This window comes from Loxodonta africana, chromosome 4, assembly GCF_030014295.1.
Source record: "Loxodonta africana isolate mLoxAfr1 chromosome 4, mLoxAfr1.hap2, whole genome shotgun sequence".
In the NCBI taxonomy this organism is placed as follows: Eukaryota; Metazoa; Chordata; class Mammalia; order Proboscidea; family Elephantidae; genus Loxodonta; species Loxodonta africana.
Genome location: NC_087345.1, coordinates 91,012,158 through 91,036,451, shown reverse-complemented (window position 1 = coordinate 91,036,451; position 24,294 = coordinate 91,012,158). Strand labels below are relative to the sequence as shown.

The 24,294-nt window shown below is 40.6% G+C and overlaps 2 protein-coding genes across 11 annotated transcripts in view; one reads left to right on the top strand and one right to left on the bottom strand.

The window, feature by feature from the left end:
- HIGD1C (HIG1 hypoxia inducible domain family member 1C) overlaps nucleotides 1-8,990 on the top strand; it is a 58,880-nt gene extending 49,890 nt beyond the window's left edge. The window contains exon 4 of the mRNA XM_064284235.1: nucleotides 6,204-8,990. Within this exon, the coding sequence (XP_064140305.1) occupies nucleotides 6,204-6,268 (65 nt within the window). The 3' untranslated portion in view covers nucleotides 6,269-8,990. The remainder of the gene's footprint in view (nucleotides 1-6,203) is intronic.
- The window catches only part of SLC11A2 (solute carrier family 11 member 2), a 134,744-nt gene that overhangs the window by 88,843 nt on the left and 21,607 nt on the right, over nucleotides 1-24,294 (bottom strand). For 5 of the 10 annotated variants that reach the window (XR_010321853.1, XR_010321854.1, XR_010321852.1 and 2 more), the window contains exons 12-17: nucleotides 23,384-23,503; nucleotides 23,100-23,249; nucleotides 22,551-22,624; nucleotides 18,203-18,356; nucleotides 16,308-16,361; nucleotides 10,334-10,499 (exon numbers count right to left, since the gene is read on the bottom strand). Coding sequence is in view for 5 of the 10 variants with exons in the window: in XM_023556315.2 (XP_023412083.1) it covers nucleotides 10,422-10,499; nucleotides 16,308-16,361; nucleotides 18,203-18,356; nucleotides 22,551-22,624; nucleotides 23,100-23,249; nucleotides 23,384-23,503 (630 nt within the window). In the remaining 5 variants the exon portion in view is untranslated. Of the gene's footprint in view, nucleotides 1-6,301; nucleotides 10,500-16,216; nucleotides 16,362-18,202; nucleotides 18,357-22,550; nucleotides 22,625-23,099; nucleotides 23,250-23,383; nucleotides 23,504-24,294 lie in introns of those variants that run through there. The other 5 variants (XM_023556315.2, XM_003405778.4, XM_023556292.2 and 2 more) reach the window with 2 other exon arrangements.

The following is a 24,294-nucleotide window of genomic DNA, read 5'->3' as shown; positions in this document are numbered from 1 at the left end:
TCATAGGAATCAGCCTTGGGCTGTTGATCTTGATTCTCCTTCCCCCTTGTGAAGTTAGAGGAGGTCAGGTACCACCCCCACGCCATTTATATATATGGTGAAAGGATACAACCTTGATATACACCTTTTCTAATTTTAAACTATGCAGTATCTGCTTGTTCTGCTTGAATGACTACCTTTTGGTATGTACAGGTTCCTCATGAGCACAATTAAGTGTTCTGGAATAGCTAACACTAATCAGTGCTTACTATGTGCCAGCCACTCTGTTTTATATATCATGTATCACAGTAAATACCCTATGAGGCTACCCATTACCCATTGCCGTCGAGTTGATTCCAACTCATAGTGACCCTATAGGACAGAGTAGAATTGCCCCCATGGAGTTTCCAAGGAGTGCCTGATGGATTTGAACTGCTGACCTTTTGGTTAGCAGCCACAGCACGCAGCCACTAGGGTTTCCCTATTATGTTAGGTACTGTTTTTATTCCATTTTACAGATGGAGAAACTGAGATCTAGAGAGAAAAAGTTACTTGTTTAAAGTCACACAGGCAATCTACTCCAGAGCCTGAACTCTTAACTTTATATTATACTGACTGATTGCCTATGGGCAGATATCTCCAAATTAGAATACTTATACCCATGGAGATGTGAGAAAAAAATATTTTTATCTTAAAAACAAAAAGCTTTACTAATACATAGATTGACTATAGTACTTTATATTATTTACAAATAAATGCACATTTTGAGAGGCATGCTCAACATATCTTCTTATGTATAATTTAAAAGTTTGGAGACCAATGCAATCCGATCCAAATTCTAACAGCCTTCTTTACAGAAATAGGAAAACCAATCCTCAACTTTACATGGAATGGCAAGAGGCCCTGAATAGCTAAAACAATGTTGAAAGAGAAGAACAAAGTAGCAGGACTCATTTAAAACATACTATACAGCTACAGTAATCAAAACAACCAGGTACTGATATAATAATAGAGACCAATGGGATAGAATTGAGAGTCCAGAAATAAACCCACACATCTATTGTCGACTGATTTTTGACAAGGGTGCTAAGTCCATTCAATGGGGAAAGAAGAGTCTCTTCAATAAATGGTGCTGGAAAAGTTGGATTTCCACATGCAGAAAAATGAAACAGGATCCATGCCTCAAATTCAAAATGGATTAAGGACCTAAATGTGCAAACTAAAACCATAAAATTCTGAGAACAAGCAGGGGCAACGCTGTCAGGCCTAGCTTTCAACAATGGATTCTCTAATAACAAAAGCACAAACAGCAAAAGACAAAATAAATAACTGGGGACCTCATAAGAATTAAAAGCTTTTGTTCATCAATAGACTTTACAAAAAAAATGAAAAGACAAGCTACCGACTGGGAGAATATTTCCAGAAACCATATATCTGACAAGAATCTAATAACCAAAACATATATATAAAACTTCAGCAACTTAACAACAAAAAGGCAACCCAATCATAAAATAGGCAAAGGACCTGAACAGACATTTCACCAAAGAGTACATTCGAATAGCCACCAAACACATAAAAAGATGCTCAGTGTTATCAGCCATCAGAGAGATGCATATCAAAAACACAATGAGATATCATTTCACTCCTACTAGGATGGTTAAGATTTAAAACAAAACAAAACAAAACACAGAAAAGTGTCTGGCAAGGATGTGGGGAAATTTGAACCCTTATCCATTACGGGTAGAAATGCAAAATGGTACAGCCGTCATGGAAAACAGTATGGTGGTTCCTCAAAAAACTAAAAATAGAACTACCATATGACCCAGCAATTCCACTCCTAACTACCATATGACCCAGCAATTCCACTCCTAACTACCATATGACCCAGCAATTCCACTCCTAACTACCATATGACCCAGCAATTCCACTCCTAACTATATACCCAAAAGACTTAAAAGCAAAGACTCAAAAAGAGATGCATACACCAATGTTCACTGCAGTGCTACTGACAATAGCCAAAAGGTGGAAACAATCTAAATGCCCATCAACAGATAAATGAATAAGCAAAATGTGGTACATATATACAATGGAGTACTACTCAGCCAGTAGGAGGAATGAAGTCTTGATACTGCTACAGTATGGGTGGAGCTTGAAGATATGCTGAGTGAAATAAGCCAATCACAAAAGGATAAATATTGTATGACCTTATTTTATAAAGGATCCCTAGTTAAGTGCTTGGCTGCTAACCAAAAGGTTGGCAGTTTGAACCTGCCAGCTGCTCTGTGGGCGAAAGATGTGGCAGTCTGCTTCCATAAAGATTTACAGTCTTGGAAACACTATGGGGCAGTTTCACTCTGTCCTGTAGGGTTGCTATGAGTTGGAATTGACTCGAGGGCAATGGGTTTGGTTTTTCTGGTTGCTTATACAAAAAGACAAGAAAATGCAAATGTACAGAGAACAAAATTTATTAGTAGTTACCAAAGGCGGAAGGGAGGGAGAGAAGGGGAGTTAACGGTGATAGAAAATCACACTGATTAAGGGTAGGACTGCACAGCCAATTACTGTAATTTCTGTCAATAAGCTGTACACCTGTAAAAAGTTAAATTGGCAAAAGTTCTATGATAGATGTATTTACAACAATGACACACAACTTCTGTACAACCAAACATATCATAAGATTTGGTTCCTTGGTTTGAAGGTTTAGGGTCATGGTTTCATGGGACATCCCAGTTAATTGGCCTAATAACATGTTTAGTGCTTGTGTTCTACCTCCTAGTTAGTTGCGTAGTACCTGGGGTCTTAAAAGCTTGTAAGTGGTCATCCAACACACAACAATTACTCTCCATTCACCTGGAGCAACAAAGGAAGAAGGAGAGTCAGGAATAGGAGGAGGACATGGAATGTGTGGCTAATTGCCTCCATGAATAACTGCATCCTTTTCAAGTGAATCCAGAAGAACTGGATGGTGCCTGGCTACCATTACTGAATATTTTGATCTGAGATTCTATACAAGAATCCTGATCAAAAGAGGAGAAATGCAGAACAGAATTTCAAATTTTCGTGGACTCTAGACTTTCTGGAGCCATGGAGGGTGGATGAACCCCTGAAACTATTTTTGAACTGAGATAATTTTTAAACTTAAACCAAAAATATCCCTTGGGATGCTGGTGAGGAGTGAGCTTCTTGGATCAGGTGGACACTTGAGACTATGTTGGCATCTCCTGCCTGGAGGGGAGGTGAGAGGGTGGAGGGGGTTAGAAGCTGGCGAAATGGACACAAAAAGAGAAAATGGAGGGAGAGAGCAGGCTGTCTCATTAGGGGGGAGAGTAATTGGGAGTGTGTAGCAATGTGTATATGGGTTTTTGTGAGAGAGACTGACCTGATTTGTAAACTTTCACTTAAAGCACAATAAAAATTATATATATATAAAAAAAATCCCTTGAAGTCTTCTTAAAGCCAAACTATTTTGGTTAACTAATAAAAAAGGTCTGCCTTGAGCATTATCCTCTTTTTAAGAACTATCTATATGGGATCAAATTGCCAACAGCCACCAGAAAGTTTAGATAGGAACCTTAGGGGGCAGTGAGTTTATGTAAATAGCGGGAAGAACAATTCAGAAAAGGAGGATGAGAGTGGTTGCACAACTCAAAGAATGTAATCGATGTTACTAAATTGTACACATAGAAACTGATGAATTGGTGTATGTTTTGCTGTGTATATTCTCAACAACAACATAAAATTTAGAAAGAAAAAAAAAAAAACTCACATGACAACCAGAATGGCATAAGAATGTTAGCACATTGTGAAAAATGTAATCAATGTCACTGAATAATTTGTGTAGAAATTGTTAAATGGGAACTTAATTGGCTGTGAAAACTCTCACTGAAACACAATAAAGTATTATTAAAAAAAAAAGTTTAGAGACCCCTTTCCTATGGGATACAGCATACAATGGAAACGTTACATATACAATGAATATATAGGTCTGGCACTCAGAAGAGTGATCTAACTTAGGGAAACGAGCAGCATACAGTTGGTAAGTGAAGCAACAGGCATGAATTAGGTAAGAAAAGAGCTGAAATCAGAACTCCAGGGAGTGCCAACATTTGAGGGGTAGGCAAGAGGGAAGAATCATCTGTATCTAATAAGCCACCATCTGTCTGTCAGTTTGCTGTTCTGTGGTAGCTTGCATGTTCCTATGATGCTGGAAGCTATGATACCGGTATTTCAAATACCAGCAGGATCACCCATGGTGAACAGGTTTCAACAGAACTTCCAGACTAAGACAAACAAGGAAGATCGACTTCCAAAAACCAGCCAATGAAAACCATACGGATCACAACACAATATTGTCCGATACAGTGCTGGAAGATAAGCCCCCTGGGCTGGAAGGCAACAATGAACTCAAGCATGCCAACAATTATGAGGGCGGCATGGGGCCAGGCAGAATTTTGTTCTGTTGGACACAAAGTCATCATAAGTTGGAGCAGACTCAATGGCAACTAACAACAACAAGTCAAAGGACAGGGAAAAGAGTCCTATAATTCCTTCTGAATCTGAAAATGATCTTTCCACAGGTACTAGAATGATTCAAGTTAAAAAACATTCCTGTCTATACTTATAATATTTTTCATTAGACACCTGCCTCACATTGCTATCATATTGAGATGTGAGAACTACTAATTTACCCACCCTTTCTCCTGTGTTCATTCTTTGGTGAAGAAGTTAACGAGTACTGATAGAAAGGAAACAAACAAACAAAAAAACCCCACTGCTGTCGAGTCGATTCCGACTCGTAACGACCCTATAGGACAGGGTAGAACTGCCCCATAAGGTTTCCAAGGAGCACCTGGTGGAATCGTACTGCCGACCTTCTGGTTAGCAGCTGTTGCTCATAACTACTATGACAGCAGGGTTTCTGGTAGAAAGAAAGCAGAAGGAAAATGGAATAAAGGTTTAATTTAGGCAACCTACCAGATAAACTGAAGCCTTGCTGAGATGCGGGAGGGAGTGAGTTGTATGTAGTTTAAATCTACATGACTCTTTAGCTTGCTTTTGTTTATGAACATGTGCTGGTATTCCTGAAATTCACTGAAGCAGCTACTTTAGTCCCCAGGCGACTTCTCTTGGCTACATCCCCCTTTCTGCATGACCTCATCTTTATAAAAAAAAAAAAATTTTTTTTTTCATCTTTATAGAAGCCATATATACATCTCATCTGCCTAAATTCATGGCTAAAAAAAAACCGAACCCAAAAAACCAAACCCATAACCGTGGAGTTGATTCCTACTCATAACGACCCTACAGGGCAGAGTAGAACTGTCCCATAGGGTTTCCAAGGAGCAGCCGGTGGGTTCAAACTGCTGACCTGTTGGTTAGCAGCTGAGCTCTTAACCACTGCACCAGCCAAAAACCTAAAGCAAACCTGTTGCTGTCGAGTCGATTCTGACTCATAGCGACCCTGTAGGACAAAGTGCCCCACAGAGTTTCCAAGGAGCGCCTGGTGGATCTGAACTGCCGACCTTTTGGTTAGCAGCTGTAGCACTTAACCACTACGCCACCAGGGTTTTCAGTGCACCAGCAGGGACCTTTAATTCACCTACCAGACTGTCAACTACTAGAAGCAGGGACTAGAGCTTTTCGCCTTTGTTTTCCCAAGGATCCTGAGCACAATCAGATACTGAATAAATGCTTGATTGAGCTGGCTATTTTTTATCTTGTTGTTGGGTGTCATGCAGTCGGTTCTGACTCATAGCGGCCCTATGTACATAGAAAGAAAACACTGCCCGGTCCTGCACCATCCTCATAATCATTGCTATGTTTGTGCCCATTGTTATAGCCACTGTGTCAATCTATCTCATTGAGGGTCTTCCTCTTTTTGCTGATCCTCTACTTTACCAAGCATGATGTTCTTCATTTTTTATCTTAGTGTCTGGTAAAATCTGCCCAGTTTCCTAGTTCTTTTCAACAGTATTTTAAAATCCAAACTTTAGGATGACAGAGCAACATGACCAATTCGGATTCATACAGCTCTTAAAGGGCTCTTAGTTCTGTTTTGTTTTTTCTGGGGCCACCTGTAATGTCTAAATCAAAAATTAGTAAGGTGGAAGATTTTTGTTTGTTTTTAAATTATAGGCTAATTTCAGAAAACAACCGGTGGGAAGATTTCAGTGTTTGTTTCCCATGGATGTGCTATTTACTGGTATACATCTTTATGTTTCTAGGTGTTCTCTATTCCATGTACAAGGATTACATCAAACCTCGATTCTTCAGTGTGACTAAAAAATGAAGCTACTGGCTGGAAAAAGACAGACAAGAAGGCTTCTGAAAACTGTTTATTAGGAGGAATGAATTTTTCATAGTAGCAAATTACACTGCAAAAGTATCAGACAGAATTCTCATGGCTTTGGTATACTGTGCCTCAAAGTTTTAAAAAGTTAGCTTCTAAATCAACAATCATAAATAACTCAGAAAGACCCTTTGTTGGCATCTTTCAAAACCCAGGACATGATTTTCTAACATTTAGCGTTATTTCCTACTTAATGCAAGAAAATAATCTATATTATGCCAAACCAATCTGCAAAGTAGTAGTTAAATAATAGCTACAGAAAAACTTTCTATCTCCATTTTAAATGCAATACTCCATTCTTAACACTCCATATGCTTAATTCTCCCCAAACAGGGTCATGTAACTGAGGCTTTCATAAACTCTTTTTTAGAGTGACCAGCAATTGTATCAGAGAAGAATAGATATGTTGTTATTTAAAGTTTGTCCACCACTCTACTCCTCACTCTAATATGGAAACTTGACTATTTTACTGCAAAGATAAATGCTTAACAATTAAATATCTGTGTATTTTTCTATTTCTTGAACAGATTTCTAGGAGTACAAAGGTAAACTGCTACAAATCCCATTTCTCCCAGATGGCAGTACTGTTGCAGGGTGAAAGAATCTAGTCTGGAAGGACTATTATTAACCTGGTAGAACACTGTTCAAAGTAGATGTTAAACGTTAAGTGTATCTGTGGCCTCAAACACTTCTCTAACTGTCATAAAAAAATAGGATTCTAAAAAAAGTAACCAGACTTTGCTGAAGTCGGAACTGTCTTGGCTCAGGCTTACTCCCTAAGACTCCAAGCCTACGAAAGAAATCCAAAAACATTTTTTCGCTGCATTGTAAGATGACCTATGGTGTTTTCCTCAGTGTCTCCTATAGGGGAGGATTAAGCTGACAGGAAGGGGAAGTTCAGTAGTTGGGGAAGGGAAAGATTTAGGAGTATCTGAAAATATGTCTCCATTCTAGATATTATCAGGCTGTTCTGTGTATTATATACACTTCTCTCATTAGCATAAGTAATTATTTTAGAAGTTGCTATCTGTGCCTATCCTGAGGCTCTTCAAGTGCCACCAAAAAGTGCATATATTTTGGTCAACGCTGTCCTCTTTGGAAAACAGACAACTGCTTTATTCCACTGGAGTAAATATCTCAGCAGCTGGATCTAAGATGTTCCATGAAGGTCAGGGAAATTGAGGACAGTTGGCCTAGACACAGTCATTCCTTCATGTTGACTGTGCAATGAAAACATATTTCTAAGCAGGCTCCTGGAAAGATTCCAATCTCAATATATGCTCAGCATTAAAACATTTTAACAGAAGTGTTTATTTAGAAACTGGCCTATCTCACAAAGCCAGATTGGCTCCAGCATTTTCTAATCGTACTCTGAAGGAAACAAAATAATATTTTTATTGCTTGAAAAAAGCAATGCAAAGCATTTATTGAGGGTAGCTATGCATGAGAATCCACAAATTATGTTTAAATTAAGACATAAAATTACACTTGGAGAAGGGTTAGGAAGTGTAAAAGATGCTCATTTACCCTCTTTAGCTTGGGTAAAGGGGGACAGTCATTGCAGGAAGACCCTACAAATAGATAATATACTGTACCTGAATTTGCAAAATACTTCCTGGGCAAAGCTTTGTGGGCTTAATGTTTGAAATTGAGAAGAATATTTTCGTTGGATACTGTAACCCCTGATGCCTCACTTGCTAATGAAACTATTCCACGTGCCTGGATATGCTCTGATTGCCTTTTATTAGCGCCCCCACCCCAGTTATGTAGCAGCAGCTGCTTAATACCAATTATTTACTTGCATTTTTCTGATATTCTGTGCCTATATTGTCAGAGCATCCTATTACAGACTGACTCCATAGTGTTAAACCTCAAGAATTGAGCATATGCAACCTAGGTTAATCTCAAAATTGAATATATTAATATCTACAATAACCATATTTGATATGGAAATCCAGATCTGTAAACTATAAATTAGAAAATGATTAAGTGTTCTTAACTTAGTAAAAAATTTACCCCAGACTCACTCTTGAGACGTCAGTCTCCCCTACTGGTTTTAGTGTGATTCAAGCTTTACTATCAAGTTTTCTGGATATAAGAGTTGTGTGACCTGAGAGGTATATTTGTAAACACTAGTCTGTTCCTAGAATGGAGAAGAGCTATAGAAATTAAGCAAGTACTTAACCTCAGTTTAACCAACCACTTCACTTTTTTATGAGTTGCAAAAGGACATTAGGGTCCATTTTATTTTTGCCTTTAGTTCCTTTTCCAAAACACCTGAAACTATCAATAAACGAAATTGCCCAGAGAGGGGGTGGGGGATCCAACAAATTGGTTCCTCTAGAGTTATCTTCTTTGGGTAAAAAGAAACCAGAACACTGAAACTCATTCTAGAGCCTCTTTTCCAAGTGAAAGCTTGTAAGTGATGTTAACTAGGTCTCAATTTTAAGATCAGAAGGACTCTAGCCTGGGTTGCAGGGCTACCGCTCTTACTATCAGAAGTTTCACAGGCCCCTGAAGTAGACATGAGGGAATTTTCATGTATCTTTTTACAAAAAGCCTTGCCACGTAGAGGGCCAAGCCATTATAAATGAAAATAGGCAATGTCTGAACTAAAAAAAAAAAAAAATTAAATACATCTTATTGGAAAGTTAAAACTTTTAAAATAAGGTGGAGAGTTCAGACACTCACTTTGGTACCAAAAGAGGAGTGATTTGCTCAAAGTCACACAAAGGCTGCAGGGTCTGCAGACTCCATGTCTTTGGGGCTGGAAGGAAATGGGGAGGATAGGCCATTTCAAGAAGGCAGCTGCCATTCAGTTCCAGCCAACTGTACTTCCATGCAGGAATGTGGGCCCAGTGTTGCCAGATCAGATAATTATGAGAAAGCTTTCAATTTTTAAATATTGAAGTTTTTACTATAAAAATTTTAAAGAAAAAAAAAATCCTGGTTAGGAAGACAGGTCAAAAAAAAAAATCTACAACCTACATTTAGGCAGGCAGTTTGTGACATGCAGTCTTCTAATTCCCAGTCTAGTTCTAATCTAATATTACTTGGTATAAATATTATAAAGGGAGATGCTCAGCATGCCCTTAGGAGATTCAACAACATAAATATTAGTTACTCCTGGAAATAGACTTTGAACCTTGAAATGGGAAAAACAGGTACAAGAGATATGGTAGGGCTATCCACACTTGAGAGACCAGACTACCTCCATTATCTTATGTTGGTATTTACAAAGTTAAGCTTTAGATGTTTTCTTCTGTTTACACCTAAAACATGAATACCAGAATGGGCTGAGTTACAATACAACACAGAACCGATTATTGGTTAAAATATGGCTTTGGGATCTTACATATTACTAAGTATTAAGCTCTTTGGCAAATACCATGATAAAAAATCTGTTTAATAACTAGAAAAAAATTCAAGAAAAGCTACAATGAGCAGAATAAAATTGATTTTATCGAACCTGGCTGATAATCAGGGTTAATATGACTGGCAAATAGAAGAAATGGTTCTCCAGAAAGAATGGGCCAGTATCAGTAGATAACAGGGATGTAACCTGATTGATTAAAGTTGAGGTAAACTTTAACTGGCATAGTAGAGCATCACATTAAAAGGTAGTCAATCTGACCAGTTCATTTTGAAAAAGAACATCAGTCCTTTTTCTTTCTTGTTATCCAAACCAAATATCTGATTTATCGGAACAATATTTTTAAGAAAATACAAAAGATTTATCGATTTTATATAATCTTAAAAACTCTACCCAAACTGATATGTTCAGGTACATAAATATATATACATACATATTTTTTATATCCCAGAAGTCAAGACACAAGCCCATAGGGGTGTGTGGCCATCACAAGGCCAATTACTTAACTCTGGCTGATATGTGGCTGTTGTAAGGCGGATGGTTCTCTGACGTACACTTACAGCTGTGAGCTTTTATCACCCTCCCAAGAGGAAATTTGTGCCTTTTGTTCAAGATGTTTGAACAAAACTCACCTCTGAACTAAACAAATATATGTAACAGGACACTTGGCACAACAGGGCTTAAAGAAAGTTGTTCTTATATAGTCTCTCAGGCTGTCAGTCATCTAGATACAAGTGAGTCAGCATCCACGGTGTTCAGAAGGTAGAGTTCAGGCTGAGCTGTCAATCCCAGATGGTACTAAGGACAAAAAGATGGAAGAGGGTTAGACCAATTTTCAAATGTTTTAAGTATTTAAATTGGCATTTAAGCACCTATAATCTGCGTATCAACTTAGACCTTTTTCTAGTACTGCTATACTGATTTTTATTTCCAAAAAGAAATTTAGAGGCATGAATGGTTTCTGATGCGTAAAATAATAGCTAGAAGTTGAAATAGTTAAGGATCGAGCTAGTGTCAACTGCCCTCGGCAAAATTATCACTTTGACTATTCTTGTGATACACTCTGATACAGGGTGGGTTCTTCTGATCCTAACGAGTGCAAGCAGGTATCAAGTGCTTTTTTACTTTAGTACCGTGTACACTGGACTTCCTGGGTATTACAAATGGTTAACGTGCTTGGCTGCTAACCGAAAAGCTGGCGATTTGACTCCACCCAGAGGAGCCTCAGAAGAAAGGCCAAGTGATCTACTTGTGAAAAACTAGCCACTGAAAATCCTATGGAGCAGTTCTACTCTGACCCACACGGAGTTGCCATGAGTTGGAATTGAATCAAAGGCAACTGGTTTGTTTGTTTAAATGAAGAGATGAGCCATGGGTCCCATATGTTTGTCAGCTGGAATCAGAATCACCTTGGCTGCTTTCAAAAACATTCCCAAACCCCACTCCTGGTTTATGTTGGCATCTGTGAATCTGTATTTCTTACTACTCTTTCTCTCCTCTGCCTACACATGACTAGAACAATCACTGAGTCTCATTTTAGCCGGACTGTTACTACTTAAGAGTATAGGAATGTTGTCCCTCCTTGACACTACCAGTCTAACTCTGTTAATGAAGAACGCAGACGACTCTGTAGGAAGGAAGTGTTCCTGGTACAGAGGCACCGACACTGGAAAATCTGGGTTGAAGCCCCAACTCCACCACGTCTATGACCTTGAGCAAGGCATGTATCCTCCTAGAGCCTTACTGAACTTATTTGTAAAATGAGAATAAATGCAATATTTGAAAATGTCAGGAGCCCTGGTGGCACAGTGGTTATGCGCTCGGCTAACTGAAAGATCGGTGGTTGGAACCCACCAGAGGCTCCACGGTAAAAAGATGTGGTAGTCTGCTTCCGTAAAGCTTATAGCCTCGGAAACCCTAAAGGAGCGATCTACTCTCCTCCAGGTCGCTGAGGTGGAATTGACTCAATGGAGTTTTTTTTTGGGTTGGAAATGCCAACCCTTCTAACATACTATCTCATTTTAGTCTTCAATAAACATGTATTTTTAACACATTACAAACTGCCCTGTATACCTCACATACTTGTTGTGATGATTATGTGAGGACAATATATATCAAATGGAGCCCAAGATTAAAAACAAAAACTATTCCCAAATTGTGGGCTAGGAAAATACTGAGCCATGCTGGAAGGGACACAGTTCTTCAGACTTCAGCTTGTGTCTTCAGATCTCAGCCTCCTTATTCACTTTAGGGTCCTATACCTTAGTCTTCAGTAACTAACAGCAGTTGTCAAGTGAACTGACAATTCGTTGCAGCTTTTTTCCCAAGTGAGCTAAGTTGGTGGACTTTATCATGTAAGAGTCGTATTATTAATTCCAGAATATCATTTGGATGAGGCAATGAGAAATGGGCCTAAATGGCATAGGATTAGAAAGCTTAAAGCATTTTCAAGGGCAGATGGGTAATGCCAATGGGTAAACTCATTAACTATTGCTGGGGTAAGACCATAGAGAGAGCCCTGCCCTTCTCTGTCTCTGCCAAAAGCATTCAAATTTATTTATTTTCATTTAGCATATGGCCAAACAAAATTAGTCTACCAGTTGGCAACATCTGAGTTGAAATATATTAAAATATTCTAGCACTGGAAACCGTGGTGGCATAGTGGTTAGGAGCTTCGGCTGCTAACCAAAAGGTGGGCAGTTTGAATCTACCAGGCACTCCGTGGAAACTCTATGGTGCAGTTCTACTCTGTCCTATAGGGTTGCTATGAGTCGGAACCAACTTGACAGCAATGGGTTTTTTATTCTAGCACTAATCAGAGTTGGAGCCCTGGTGGCATAGTGGTTAGGAGCTCGGCTGCTAACCAAAAGGTCAGCAGCTCAAATCCACCAACTGCTTCTTGGAAACCCTATGGGGCAATTCTACTCTGTCCTATACGGTCTTAAGAGTCAGAATCGACTTGATGGCACCTAACAACAGAGTTATCAAGAAAATGCTTCCATGTATTGTTACTTTTGTTTAAAGTACTGCCTGCTTCTGCTAAACAACAAAGTTTGGCATCTGAATCCAGCATGAAGGGTATACTGTACGTTAATACTGTGGTTTGAGATTGGAAATGTGGGGTCTGGAGTTAAGCTACTCAAGTTCAAATGCCAATTGCCCATTTATTAGTGGTATGATCTTGGGCAAGTTATTTTACTTTTTGGTCCTTCAGTTGCCTTGTTCATATAAAGAGATCTAACCCTCTTGTTGTAAGGATTAACTGAGATAACAGTGCTCAGACCAAGACTGGCACAGAGTAATTTACGTTTGCCATTTTGACATTCCTAAGCTAAGGCGCTGAGAAGCTGACATGTTTACATTCACTGGTTCTACCCAATGAAGGACCAGAAGGCATCCCAGAGGGCAGAGCTACAGGAAATGTCTCAAATCAGGATCTTCAAATGTTTTTGCATCCTTTTTTAGTTATGAAATTAAACCCAAATCAAGAAGGGAGAGTTAAACAAGGACGGACAGCATGCAGAACAAAATTCTTCCCAGACTACTTCTATGGTGTCAGTGTTCAGCTCCTGTTGATACAGGCAGGGAAAGCTTGCAGCAGGGAAAGGGAGTATGCAGTTCCAGCGACACTCGTGGGACAAACTAAGCGCGGACAGATTTTCCCGCCACGCTTCTAATGGGCGCCAGGAGTTCCCCGTGCCTGAGCTTTGTCTTTATCGAATGGTGTCAGTATTCCCATCTGCATCAGGTCTGTCAGTGCTCATTCTCTTCTAGGCTAAACAACTTTGGTTTCTCTTTTTAAATATTCAATGATTTTTACCGGCAGCATATATAGAACTTGGAGCCCTGGTGGCACAGTGGTTAAGAGCTCAGCTGCTAACCAAAAGGTCAGCGGTTCAAATCCACCAGCTGCTCCTTGGAAATCCTGTGGGGCAGTTCTACTTTGTCCTATAGAGTCACTGAGTCAAAACTGATTTGACAGCAATTGCTTTGGTTTTGTTTTGGCTATAGATCTTAAAAGCCTATTTCTGTAATGAAACAAGACTACAAATATAGAAAAATGTTTAGTTTATAGTAGAGAAAGTCAGAAAAAATATTTTTCAAGTTCAAACATGGTAATGATGTGACGTTTAGCAAGGCCATTTGACTAAGTGGGTAAACTGTCTTTAATTAATCCAAGTCTTCTGAGGACTAAACCCACTTATTTCTCTATCCTTTCTTAAGAGATGATCACCAGCAGTGTGGGTTTAATATGTCATTCCAGGTGGTAGTTGAAGTTTCAATACTTCTGTATCAAAGTTGTGGAGACCTCATTAATAAAGTAATTTCAAGATTAAAAAAAAAAATACCCAGGAAACCAATTTGGAAAAAGAATCTTTTTTTAATTATAAACCAAGTTTACACATGGTTAAATGGACACTGAAAAGCTCAGTTGTAACCGCTCCTTAACACCACTAGCAGGTCCTCACAGGAGCCACACTGCCACTCTTCCCCTCCCTGTTAATTCCCAACATGGCTGCAGCAGCGCAGTTATTTCATGTCACATTTAAAGAGAACAAGGACCAATTTACACAAAGTACAACTGTATGTCCTTAAATACTCCACACGAACACACTGCCAAAAACGCACTACACATGCTGGCATTGGAAGACTTCAGTTCTAAATAGTGTTTATTGCACCCAGAATACTAGTTGAAATATACCTTCTATGTGTGAGGATCAAATGGAATAATGTACGGGAGTGGGTGGTTTTTTTTCTAAATTTTATTAATTCTGTTGTTGAGAATCTGAGACCGAGTGCAAAGGTAAATGTTGCGCTACCATATTTACAGAGAATTTTTTGTCAGTCTGGCCTTCAAGCACTGCAGATGAGAGCTTAAAATGTCAGTCCCCAATATCTTCAGAGTTCCCTTAGGACAAATTTGGGGAATGATGGTAGGTGGGAAGGGGTGGATACAAGGAGGAAAGAGAGGACTCATCATTCATGGTCTTGTGCTATAATTACTTACTATATTACTATAACATATAAACGCATGGTCAGTGAAACATAGTGGTTTGCCCTTGGTACCTTATGGAAGACAATTCATCCAGTCTGTATTTTTGACGGTGTGCAAAATTATCAGCTATAATGCTTTGGGGGGCTCAGATGAACATAGAACATAAATCAGGACTCCGGAAGGAAGTTCCAAAAATGGTAAGTCCCTTAATGTCATTCCCATGTTCTCACCAAGTCAATGGCCATAAAAGACTTTTGACTATTTCCACCAGATAACGTGATTTGACTTGAGATAATCACATAGTTTCAGGCTCCACATGTAAAAATGTCAGAAGGGGCTGAAGTTAAAAGTTGCAGCTTCAGGCTGAAAACACTCATTTCCTCTGACTCCAGAGCTCCACCATCTGGTCTCAAAGTTTTCCCTTAGGAGGGAATAGGTGAAGAGAGGTAGGCCAGTACAACCTTACTGAGAGAGAGCTTTGCAACGTTTAGGTCCATTGCTCCTGAGATTGCCTTGCAAGTCCTCTTGGACAAGAAGCAGGATGATGCTTCAGCAAAAACATGATTCTGCTGAGAGGTGGCCTCTAGGAATAATGCAGATGGCTCTTCTTCTCCTTTTGAGTTTTTTCTCCCCACCCCTTCCAAGCACCCAAAGTCTCATGAGAACACCAGTTCACAAATTCTACCATCTTCTATCACCACCCTCCTGGAGGACGGTGGAGGCTTAACAACTATGTGCCTGAGAGGAAACATCATCAGGAAAGCCCTATACTAACATGAAGGTTATTAAAATCAGGACTCCCAAGAAGGGAATCCTTCTAAGCTTTCGTGCTCGCTCTCTGAGGAGACTCTTCGGAAGGTGATTAGTAACCACCACCTACAGGCAGGTTTTGCTATTTATCTATTTTCCACCTTCTTTATGCTTTCTCACCTCTGTCAACTTCCACTGAGAAATTTAAAGTGGGAAAAAGTTAAAAGAATCCTGAGCTTGATAGAGGTAGATATCTCTTCATTTTATACTTAACATGGATGAAACCACTCTAGCTAAGTTTTTATATTTTATAATTAACATAAGTGAAAGGGTATGCAAAAGAAAAGTATTTCTCAGCTTTTTAAAATCCAACATCTTTTGATTAAATTTGCATACCCATACTGTAGTTTATATTGTGAAAAATTTATTACATTTTTCCAAATACAATACTTTTTAACATACAGACTGCTTAAGAATCATGTATAGAGGATTATCTCTCAAAAGGGTAAAACAAGGTGGCCCTTGAGCAGCTAATTAAGAGTTTAGTGTTGGAGTGATAGCAGCAACTGTCAGCTTTTCAAAGATCCTACCTAATCTAGTTCCCAGGTTAGGAGGAGAGGAAGAAAGTTAAGTTCCATCTTCCAAACATGTATGAAACAAAGTCTTTCCCAACATACAGTTGAATCCTAAGTGATCTCTGTGCAACAGCACATACTTTTAGCTATGTTCACACAGTAAACCATAGAAACACACTGGCTCTGATGGCTACCTGCAGAAGACAGACAAACTGATCCAGTCCGTGTTTACTTAGTATAGCCATTGGTGGCTTCTTCGGTCAGCAGGACTTTAGAGATGCTTACCGTGTGCCCACAGTCCAGGAAGGACATGCCCAGTGCAATCAAACATTGCCAACCCTGAAAAGATAAAACATGGTCATCATTCACCCAGCCTCTCTCAAGACCCCTTGCCCACAATGATTGTTCACACTGCACTGCTCAGAGGCAACCCTGCTCCCTTCCTTTAACATCCAGCTTTGCCTGTCTTCTACCACCAAGGATTGCACAAGTCATTCCCCCAACCTCAACCCCCCTTCAAATGGACCTGGCTCTCCTCCACAAAATTTCCCCGGTACTATTTTCAGTACTGATTGCCAGGGTTCTGTCTGACCGTTCCCACTGATTTGTGTTTACGGTTTGGTTCCTTTATCAGGCTGGGAGTTCCCTGAAGACCACTTTTCCTTCAGTCCTATCTCATTCCTCACCTCTAAGAGTGCTCAAGATCAGGGGGAATGGCTGACAAATACAACTGGAATGGTCTCTGAGCTGCTTAATGAGATTCCTATTTTGGAGCTGAACAGCAGTAACCCAACTCTAGAATCAGCCCTTAGCCCTAAAAGTGGGTCTTCAACAATCTTACTAGTCACTGGCAGTTTGAGGAAAAAGTGGGCCTTCACAACCAATTCTCATGAGGGAAGCATTCCCTTAAGTTCTATACTGAATTTTGAAAACAATTCCTGTCAAGGACATATTCAGTTACTTGGGTTTCCTTGGAGTAAGTCCCTAAATGGATAAAAAAAAAAAAAAAAAAAAGGTCAGCATAATGTTAGTGTGACCAAGGTTTATTGGAGAGGAGAAAAGAAGGGCTCTATCAATCCGAGACACAATTTTTCAATATCCACTTAAGTGATCTGCTCATTCAGGTACCTAACCTGTGGCAGGCATGGGGACTAGGTAAGTATTCTAGAGATCAGCAACAAGGTTCCAGCCTCCATCCTTAAGGGGATTCTCTGCAGCAGACAGGGCATAAATTCTGCTGATCCCTATTCCCAATCCTTGTGTTTTTCACAGAAACTTGCATAGGACCAGTTTAACCTGCTGCCGTCGAGTCACTTCCGACTCACAGGGACCCCACAGGACAGAGTAGAACTGCCCCATAGAGTTTCCATGCAGCACCTGGTGGATTTGAACTGCCAACCTTTCGGTTAGCAGCTGTAGCACTTAACTACTACACCACCAGGGTTTCCACTGCACAGGACAGAGATGGATTTCTTGTTCCTGCCGTAGCTGCTTTTAATTAATATAACCAATTTTACAGAAAATTTGCAAAAAATTGGAAAATAGAAAAAAGAATATATCCATAATCCTGCCTCCCTAGGACAACTTCTATTACCATTTTTGCATAATCTTACTCTAGACTTTAAAATTGTTTATCTAATCTGATAATCTGGGTATTAATAAATTTTACATTCCTTTTCCACATAGCTATGGTTTTCATGACCATTATTTTCTAATGACTATAGCATAATCCAGTGAGAGAATAACACTATTTACTTAGTTCCTTCTTAGATAGCTAGTAAGTAGTGGAACTGGGCTGCAAAGCCACATGTGTCCCACCCTAAAGCTCTTAATCACAGTGCACGGCCCCCTCCTCAAGCTCCGTCTCTACCACTCTCCACCTTCTCCTTCGTTCTCTATCCTGCTACCTTCTTTCAGTTCTTCAAACATACTATACTGCCTTGATAAGAATTAAGAATGGAAACCAAATGAAGTGACACAAACAGATTTTAGGAACCAAGGTAAATTTTATGGTTAGAAATATTGTTTCATAAGTAGCTGATCTGACAATTCCATATAAATTGTTTCATAACTTGGAAGTAGGCTGTTACGTGCTCTTTCGAGTTCCTACATTTCAGAATGTCAGCCCACCTCCATTATCCCTGATACCTGTGCCCCTATCCCCTCCAAACTGGACTTACCAGGTACAACACAAAGCTCAGATAAGCTATGCTGATCACAGCAGCCACCACATACAACGCCACATGCCCTAGTTCCTGGACATAAACAATCACAAAGTACATGTTGATGGAACAGACGATAAGGACCAAGATTCCGCCTGCAATCCTCCAGCCTCTGTAAAAGAATCAGCACAGTCAAGCAGCGGAATAGTCTAACCTGGCCACAACCAGAAAAGGAACCTGCACTTTGTGGGGTAACCAAGACAGAGAAATAAGGGGCATTTCAAAATGAATGCAAAATCGTTCTTCGTATATCCCAGATTACGTTAAATGAACCAAAGTTAGTGATATGGACAGTGAAACAAAAATACTGTAAACTGTATACAACAGGTATTACCTTCAAGCCTATGGGGTTTACATTAACTTTGCCCAAGAAATTTGGTCTTTGTCCTTGGTTCCCAATAGATAACCTCTAAATCCTTATAATTGCCTCAGTAATCATAACTGTCTTTGATGAGGGCTCCAGACCATACTTAACCTAACAGATTATGCTCATAAGGTAATTTCTGAGTGGGAGCCAGTCAGGCTGGAAATACCCACGGCATATACCAGCTTCAAGATCCCATGGTGACACTGACCAACTTCTGGGGGGAAGGGCTGGAGTTTGAATTTCATAATGTTGTTGCTGTTGTAGGTGCCATCAAATAGGTTCCAGCACACAGCAGCCTCACATTCTACAGAAGGAAACACTGCCCGGTCCCGCGCCATCCTCATAATCATTGCTACGCTTGAGCTCATTGTTGTAGCCACTGTGTCAATCCATCTTGTTGAGGGTCTTCCTCTTTTTTGCTGACCCTCTGCTTTACCAAGCATGATGTCCTTCTCCAGAGTCCAGTTCCTCCCAATAACATGTCCAAAGTATGTGAGACTTTGCCATCCTTGCTTCTAAGGAGCATTCTGGCTGTACTTCTCTCAAGATAGATTTGTTCGTTCTTCTGACAGTCCGTGGTATATTCAATATTCTTTATCAACACCATAATTCAAAGGTATCAATTCTTCTTTGATGTTCCTTATACACTGTCCAGCTTTCACATGCATGGGGCGACTGAAAACACCATGGCTTGGGTCAGAAGTAGACTGCCAGGTCCTTCTTGGTCTTAGTTTGGAAGCTCAGCTGAAACCTGTCCACAATGGGTGACCCTGCTAGTATTTGAATACTGGTGGCATAGCTTCCAGTATAGCAGCAACCCTGCAAGCTACCACAGTAAAACAAACTGACAGATTCGTGGGGATTTCATAATGAGACCCCAATAAAAGCTCTGTACACAGAAGTTCCACCGTTTTCCTCATTGGTGAAAAACATCAGTGCACATTGGAAAGTAGCATGTCCCTTTTTGGGGATGTGGAAGCTCCTCATTAGCTCTTCCAGACCTTACCCTATAAGCCTCTTCTTTGTGCTTTCTGTGAGTCCTATGAGTTCTAGTGAATCATCAAACCCGAGGGAGTAGTGGAAAGCGGCAGGTCAGAAGTAAGGGAAGCCCTAGTGTCTTAGTCATCTAGTGCTGCTATAACAGAAATACCACAAGTGGATGGCTTTAACAAACAGAAATATATTTTCTCACAATTTAGGAGGCTGGAAGTCTGAATTCAGGGTGCTGGCTCTAAGGGAAGGTCCCTGTTCCTTGGTTCCTTGGTGATCTTCATGTAATGTGGCATCTATCTTCCTCCATCTCTGCTTCTCACTTGCTTTTATATCTCAAGAGAGATCTGACTCAAAACATACCCTAATCCTGCCTCATTAACATAATAAACATAACCTAATCCTCACTGACATAACATAATCCTGCCTCATTAACAAACACAACCTATTCACAAATGGGATTATAACCACAGGCAGAGGTTAGGATTTACAACACATATTTTTGGAGGGGACACAATTCAATCCATAACATTCTACCTTCTGGCCACCAAAAATTCATGTCCTTGCCACATGTAAAACATTCACCCCTTCACATCATCCCAAAAGTCTTGAATCGACTGCAAGTCCAAAATCTCATCTCCTGAATCATCTACATCAAACATGGGTGAGACTCTAGGCGTACTCCATCCTGGGGCAAAATTCCTCTTCATCTGTGAGCCTGTAAAATCTGGACTACAAGCTGTTTCCAAAGCACAATGGTGGAACAGGCACAAGGTAGACATTTCCATTATAAACAGAAGAAACTGGAGGGAAAGAAGGCATTAACAGGCATCAAGCCAGTCCAAAATCCAGGAGAACAAATCACTTGAAAATGATCCTCTCCTCTCTGAGACCATTTGGGCTTCAGCTCTGCCTTCTAAGTCCACAGGGACAGAAACCCTGCTCCCTTGGCTTTGGGTGGCCTCATTCCCCTAGTCCATCTGAGTAGTGATCCTACACCTCAGCCCCGGCAGGCCCCACTCTTCTGCCCCTTGGGCACAGAAGCTCCACCCCCTCAGCTTTGGATGGTGGACCCCATCTCCCTGGCACACCTTAACAGTATCCCCATGCTCTGGAACTAAGTTGGTGAAGATCCGACTCTTTGAAACTTAGGAGACTGTGACCCCATGCTTTGAGGTCCAGGAGATCATCACCCCACCCTTTGAAACCCCAGAGGCCATGGCCCCATCCTTTGAGACTGTGGCAGCTCTGCTTCCCATGCTCCTTCCAACAGTTTTGCTGATCTCCGAGCTGCTCCAGGGATGGTTCTTTTCTTTTCTTAGAGGACAACAGATGTAGCTTCTTCAGCCTGTTTCCTGCCTGTAGAATTCCAAAAGCAGACAATGTTCTCTCCTTTCGTTCTTTCTCTGTCCCCTTCAGTCTAAGTTCTCTGCCATGGTAGTAGGTTAGATCCATCAGTCACAAGCTTAATCTCTTTAACAAAAGTTTGTGTAGCCATGTCCTTGGTGAAAATTCTAGGACATGCAACCTCATTTTCTATAACAGAATCTTCCAAATTTTTTTTTTTTTTTTCATTCTGCAGAGTTCATTTTAAAGTCTATTTCTTTCCTCTTGTATTTTACTACAAGCAGTAAGGAGAAACCATGTGGCCCCTTTAAGATCTTGCTTAGAAATCTCATCAGCCAGATACCCAAGTTCATCACTTAAAAATTCTACATTCCACCATTCAGGCCAGTTCTCTGCCACTACGTAGAAAGCATCGTCCTTCCTCCAACGTCCAATCACAGGTTCATTATTTTCTTTTACAGCCTCACCAGAAGCACATTTAAAGTCCAGATGCTGGCACCATGTATATCCTCTGATGACACTTTCTTTATAGATTTTTTCTATAGCTCCCCTCAGTTCCTTCTGAGCCCTCCTGAATCCATAATTCTACCAGTAGTCTCTTCAAGGCAATCTATGCTTTTACTCTTAGGCACCTCAAGGCTCTTTCAGCCTCTACCCATTATCCAATTCAAAAACGACTTCCACATTTTAGGTATCCGTTAAAAGCAGCACCCCACTCTTTTGGTACCAAATTCTGTGCCACAAGTGGATGGCTTTAACAAACAGAAATTTATTTTCTCACAGTTTAGGAGGCTAGAGGTCCGAATTCAGGGTGCTGGCTCTAGGGAAAGGCTTTCTCTCTCTGTCGGCCCTGGGGGTAGGTCCTTGTATCTTCAGCTTGTTTCCTGGTTCCCTGGAGATCTCCATGTAGCTTGGCATCAATCTTCCCTCATCTCTGCTTGCCTTGCTTGCTTGTTTAATCTTTTTTATAGCTCAAAAGAGACTGACTCAAGATACACCCTAATCCTGCCTCATTAACATAACAAACACAGCCCATTCACAAATGGGATTGTAACCACAGGCAAAGGTTAGGATTTACAACACAGGTTTTTGGGGGACACAATTCAATCCATCACACCTGGGGACTCCCAAACTCACGATTGGTATTTGATGTCTTAGGCCTAACCAGCAATGTGGAGGACTGTGTCCTCTAACTGACAAGGTCTGACCTAGACCCAGTGGCTAGGGCCAGAAGGAGAGGGGCTGAATGTGCACTGGTGTCACAAGTGAGAAGTGAGGATCTGATATGTCTCACACTGCCTTTCTCATTAAGATCACTGAACATGTAATTAAAGTGCTTTGAATTTCAGTTAGTGAAGTTGAAGAGTTAAAGCCCTAAAAGCTTATTTTTTTTTCCAGAAATGAAAAATGTATTTTCCTTCATTACTACATTCACAGTCTCCACTTTCTAAGCCAAGGATAGAGAAGGCAGCTCTAGAGATCATCTCTCAAAGCATACAGTTCCTCTGTACGTGTCATTCTCTGACGGGCCCACTTGATGAAAATACCTTTCCCCTACATATCTGCATCCCCTTTGGGGAACTGAGAGAAGAGTATACTCACATTCCATTGGCAAAGTCACTCATTACTGGCCGCAAACTCGTAAATGTGAGTATGGGTATGAGAGCAAAGGGAAGCTGGAAAAGAAAGACGATCGGAGTGAGTCACTGGGGGCCCTGTATTATCTCAGAGAGCAGCACTATTAGCCAAATGCCAGAATAGATTTTGCTTCATTTATTCCACAAGAAATAATTATTCCTATCATCCCAACCTGCTCCAGCATTATGCTGAAATCTGTAGAGCTGTCATTAATCTAGTTTCAATTATGATCATAGATGTTTTTTACAAGTATTTGCATTTGCCTTGCCTTCTTTAATCTCTGAGGTATCTAGTGCAGTGTCCTATATGTTCACTTAATGAACCTCTATTTGGATTAATGAACTGTAATTCTGTTTTCTGTATTTAATTATGGCTCATAATTCCATTCAACAGGTTTAAAAAAACCAAGCCATTTCTAAAAGCCTTTTAGATGCCAGGGATTTCACATATATTTACTGTAGACCAAGGCTGTGCCTCCTCCTTCCTCTCAATTTTCCCCAGCTCCCTCCTCACCTGTAAGCTCTGCAGCACATTCAGGAAGTCGTTCATTCCCGTCAGATGCTCTACATCTTGGAAGACAGATACAAGCAGAGTGGGAATGATGGCAATAGAGCGGGTAAGAATCACTCGGGCAAAGCGTGACCATTTTAGGTTCAGGAATCCCTGGAAGAAAACACAGGAGCATGATAAATGTCAGGAACAGGAAAGAGAAAAAGGTTCAGAAAGGTTGGAGAGAGACAGTAACAAAATGGCCACGCCCTCTCCTTCTATCCCATATCAGTTAAAATAGCACATACCTCCATGACAAACTGGCCAGAATAGGTTCCTGTCATGGTGGAGCTCTGTCCTGCAGCCAGGATCCCCACCGCCCAGATGTAGAGTGCAGCAGGACCAAAGTAACATCCCAGCACGACACCCTGGAAGCAACAGGGGAGAAAGATATGTTTGTGTCAATGATCTGCGTAGACAGCACCCTAAACAGCATTTCTCTGTGGCAGCTCCCTCTTCTTCACTATATACCCTCCTACATCAAGTGCTAATAAGCTATAGAGATGCAGTGGTTAAGCGCTCAGCTACTAACCAAAAGATTGGCAGTTCGAACCCACCAGCCACTACATGGGAGAAAGATATGGCAGTCTGCTTCCAAGAAGATTACAACCTTGAAAACCCTATGGGGCAATTCCACTCTGTCTTATAGGGTTGCTGAGTCCGAATCGACTCGACAGCAACAGGTTTGGTTTTTGGGTTTTTGGTACACCAAGTGCTATGCTAAGCACTGTCTCAGAAGCTAGGCTCAGGCCCTGCTCTCATGCTAGAGGCCTTCAAGCTCAGTTTTGCTGGGTACCTCTTTATTCCTCAGCCTAGTCCTTTCTCTTCTCCAAGCTCCTAATGCCTTCACCTTTAACCTATGCCTTAAATACTTAACCAAATGTATACCAGCATTTTCCAAATTATATTCCTTAAAACACTATTCTCAAAGATGGTAATAAGAGCCCTGAGAAAAGGTCAGAAAATGATGGGAAATGCTTGTTGCTGTTGTTGGGTTCCGTGGCACTCCACTCATAGCAACCCCATGTGATAAAGCAGAACTGCCCAATGGCGTTTCCTAGGCTCTATTTTTTTTTAATCTTCACGGAAGCAGACTGCCAGGTCTTTCTCCCACGTAACTATTGGGTGGGTTCAAACAGCTAACTTTTTGGTTAGCAGC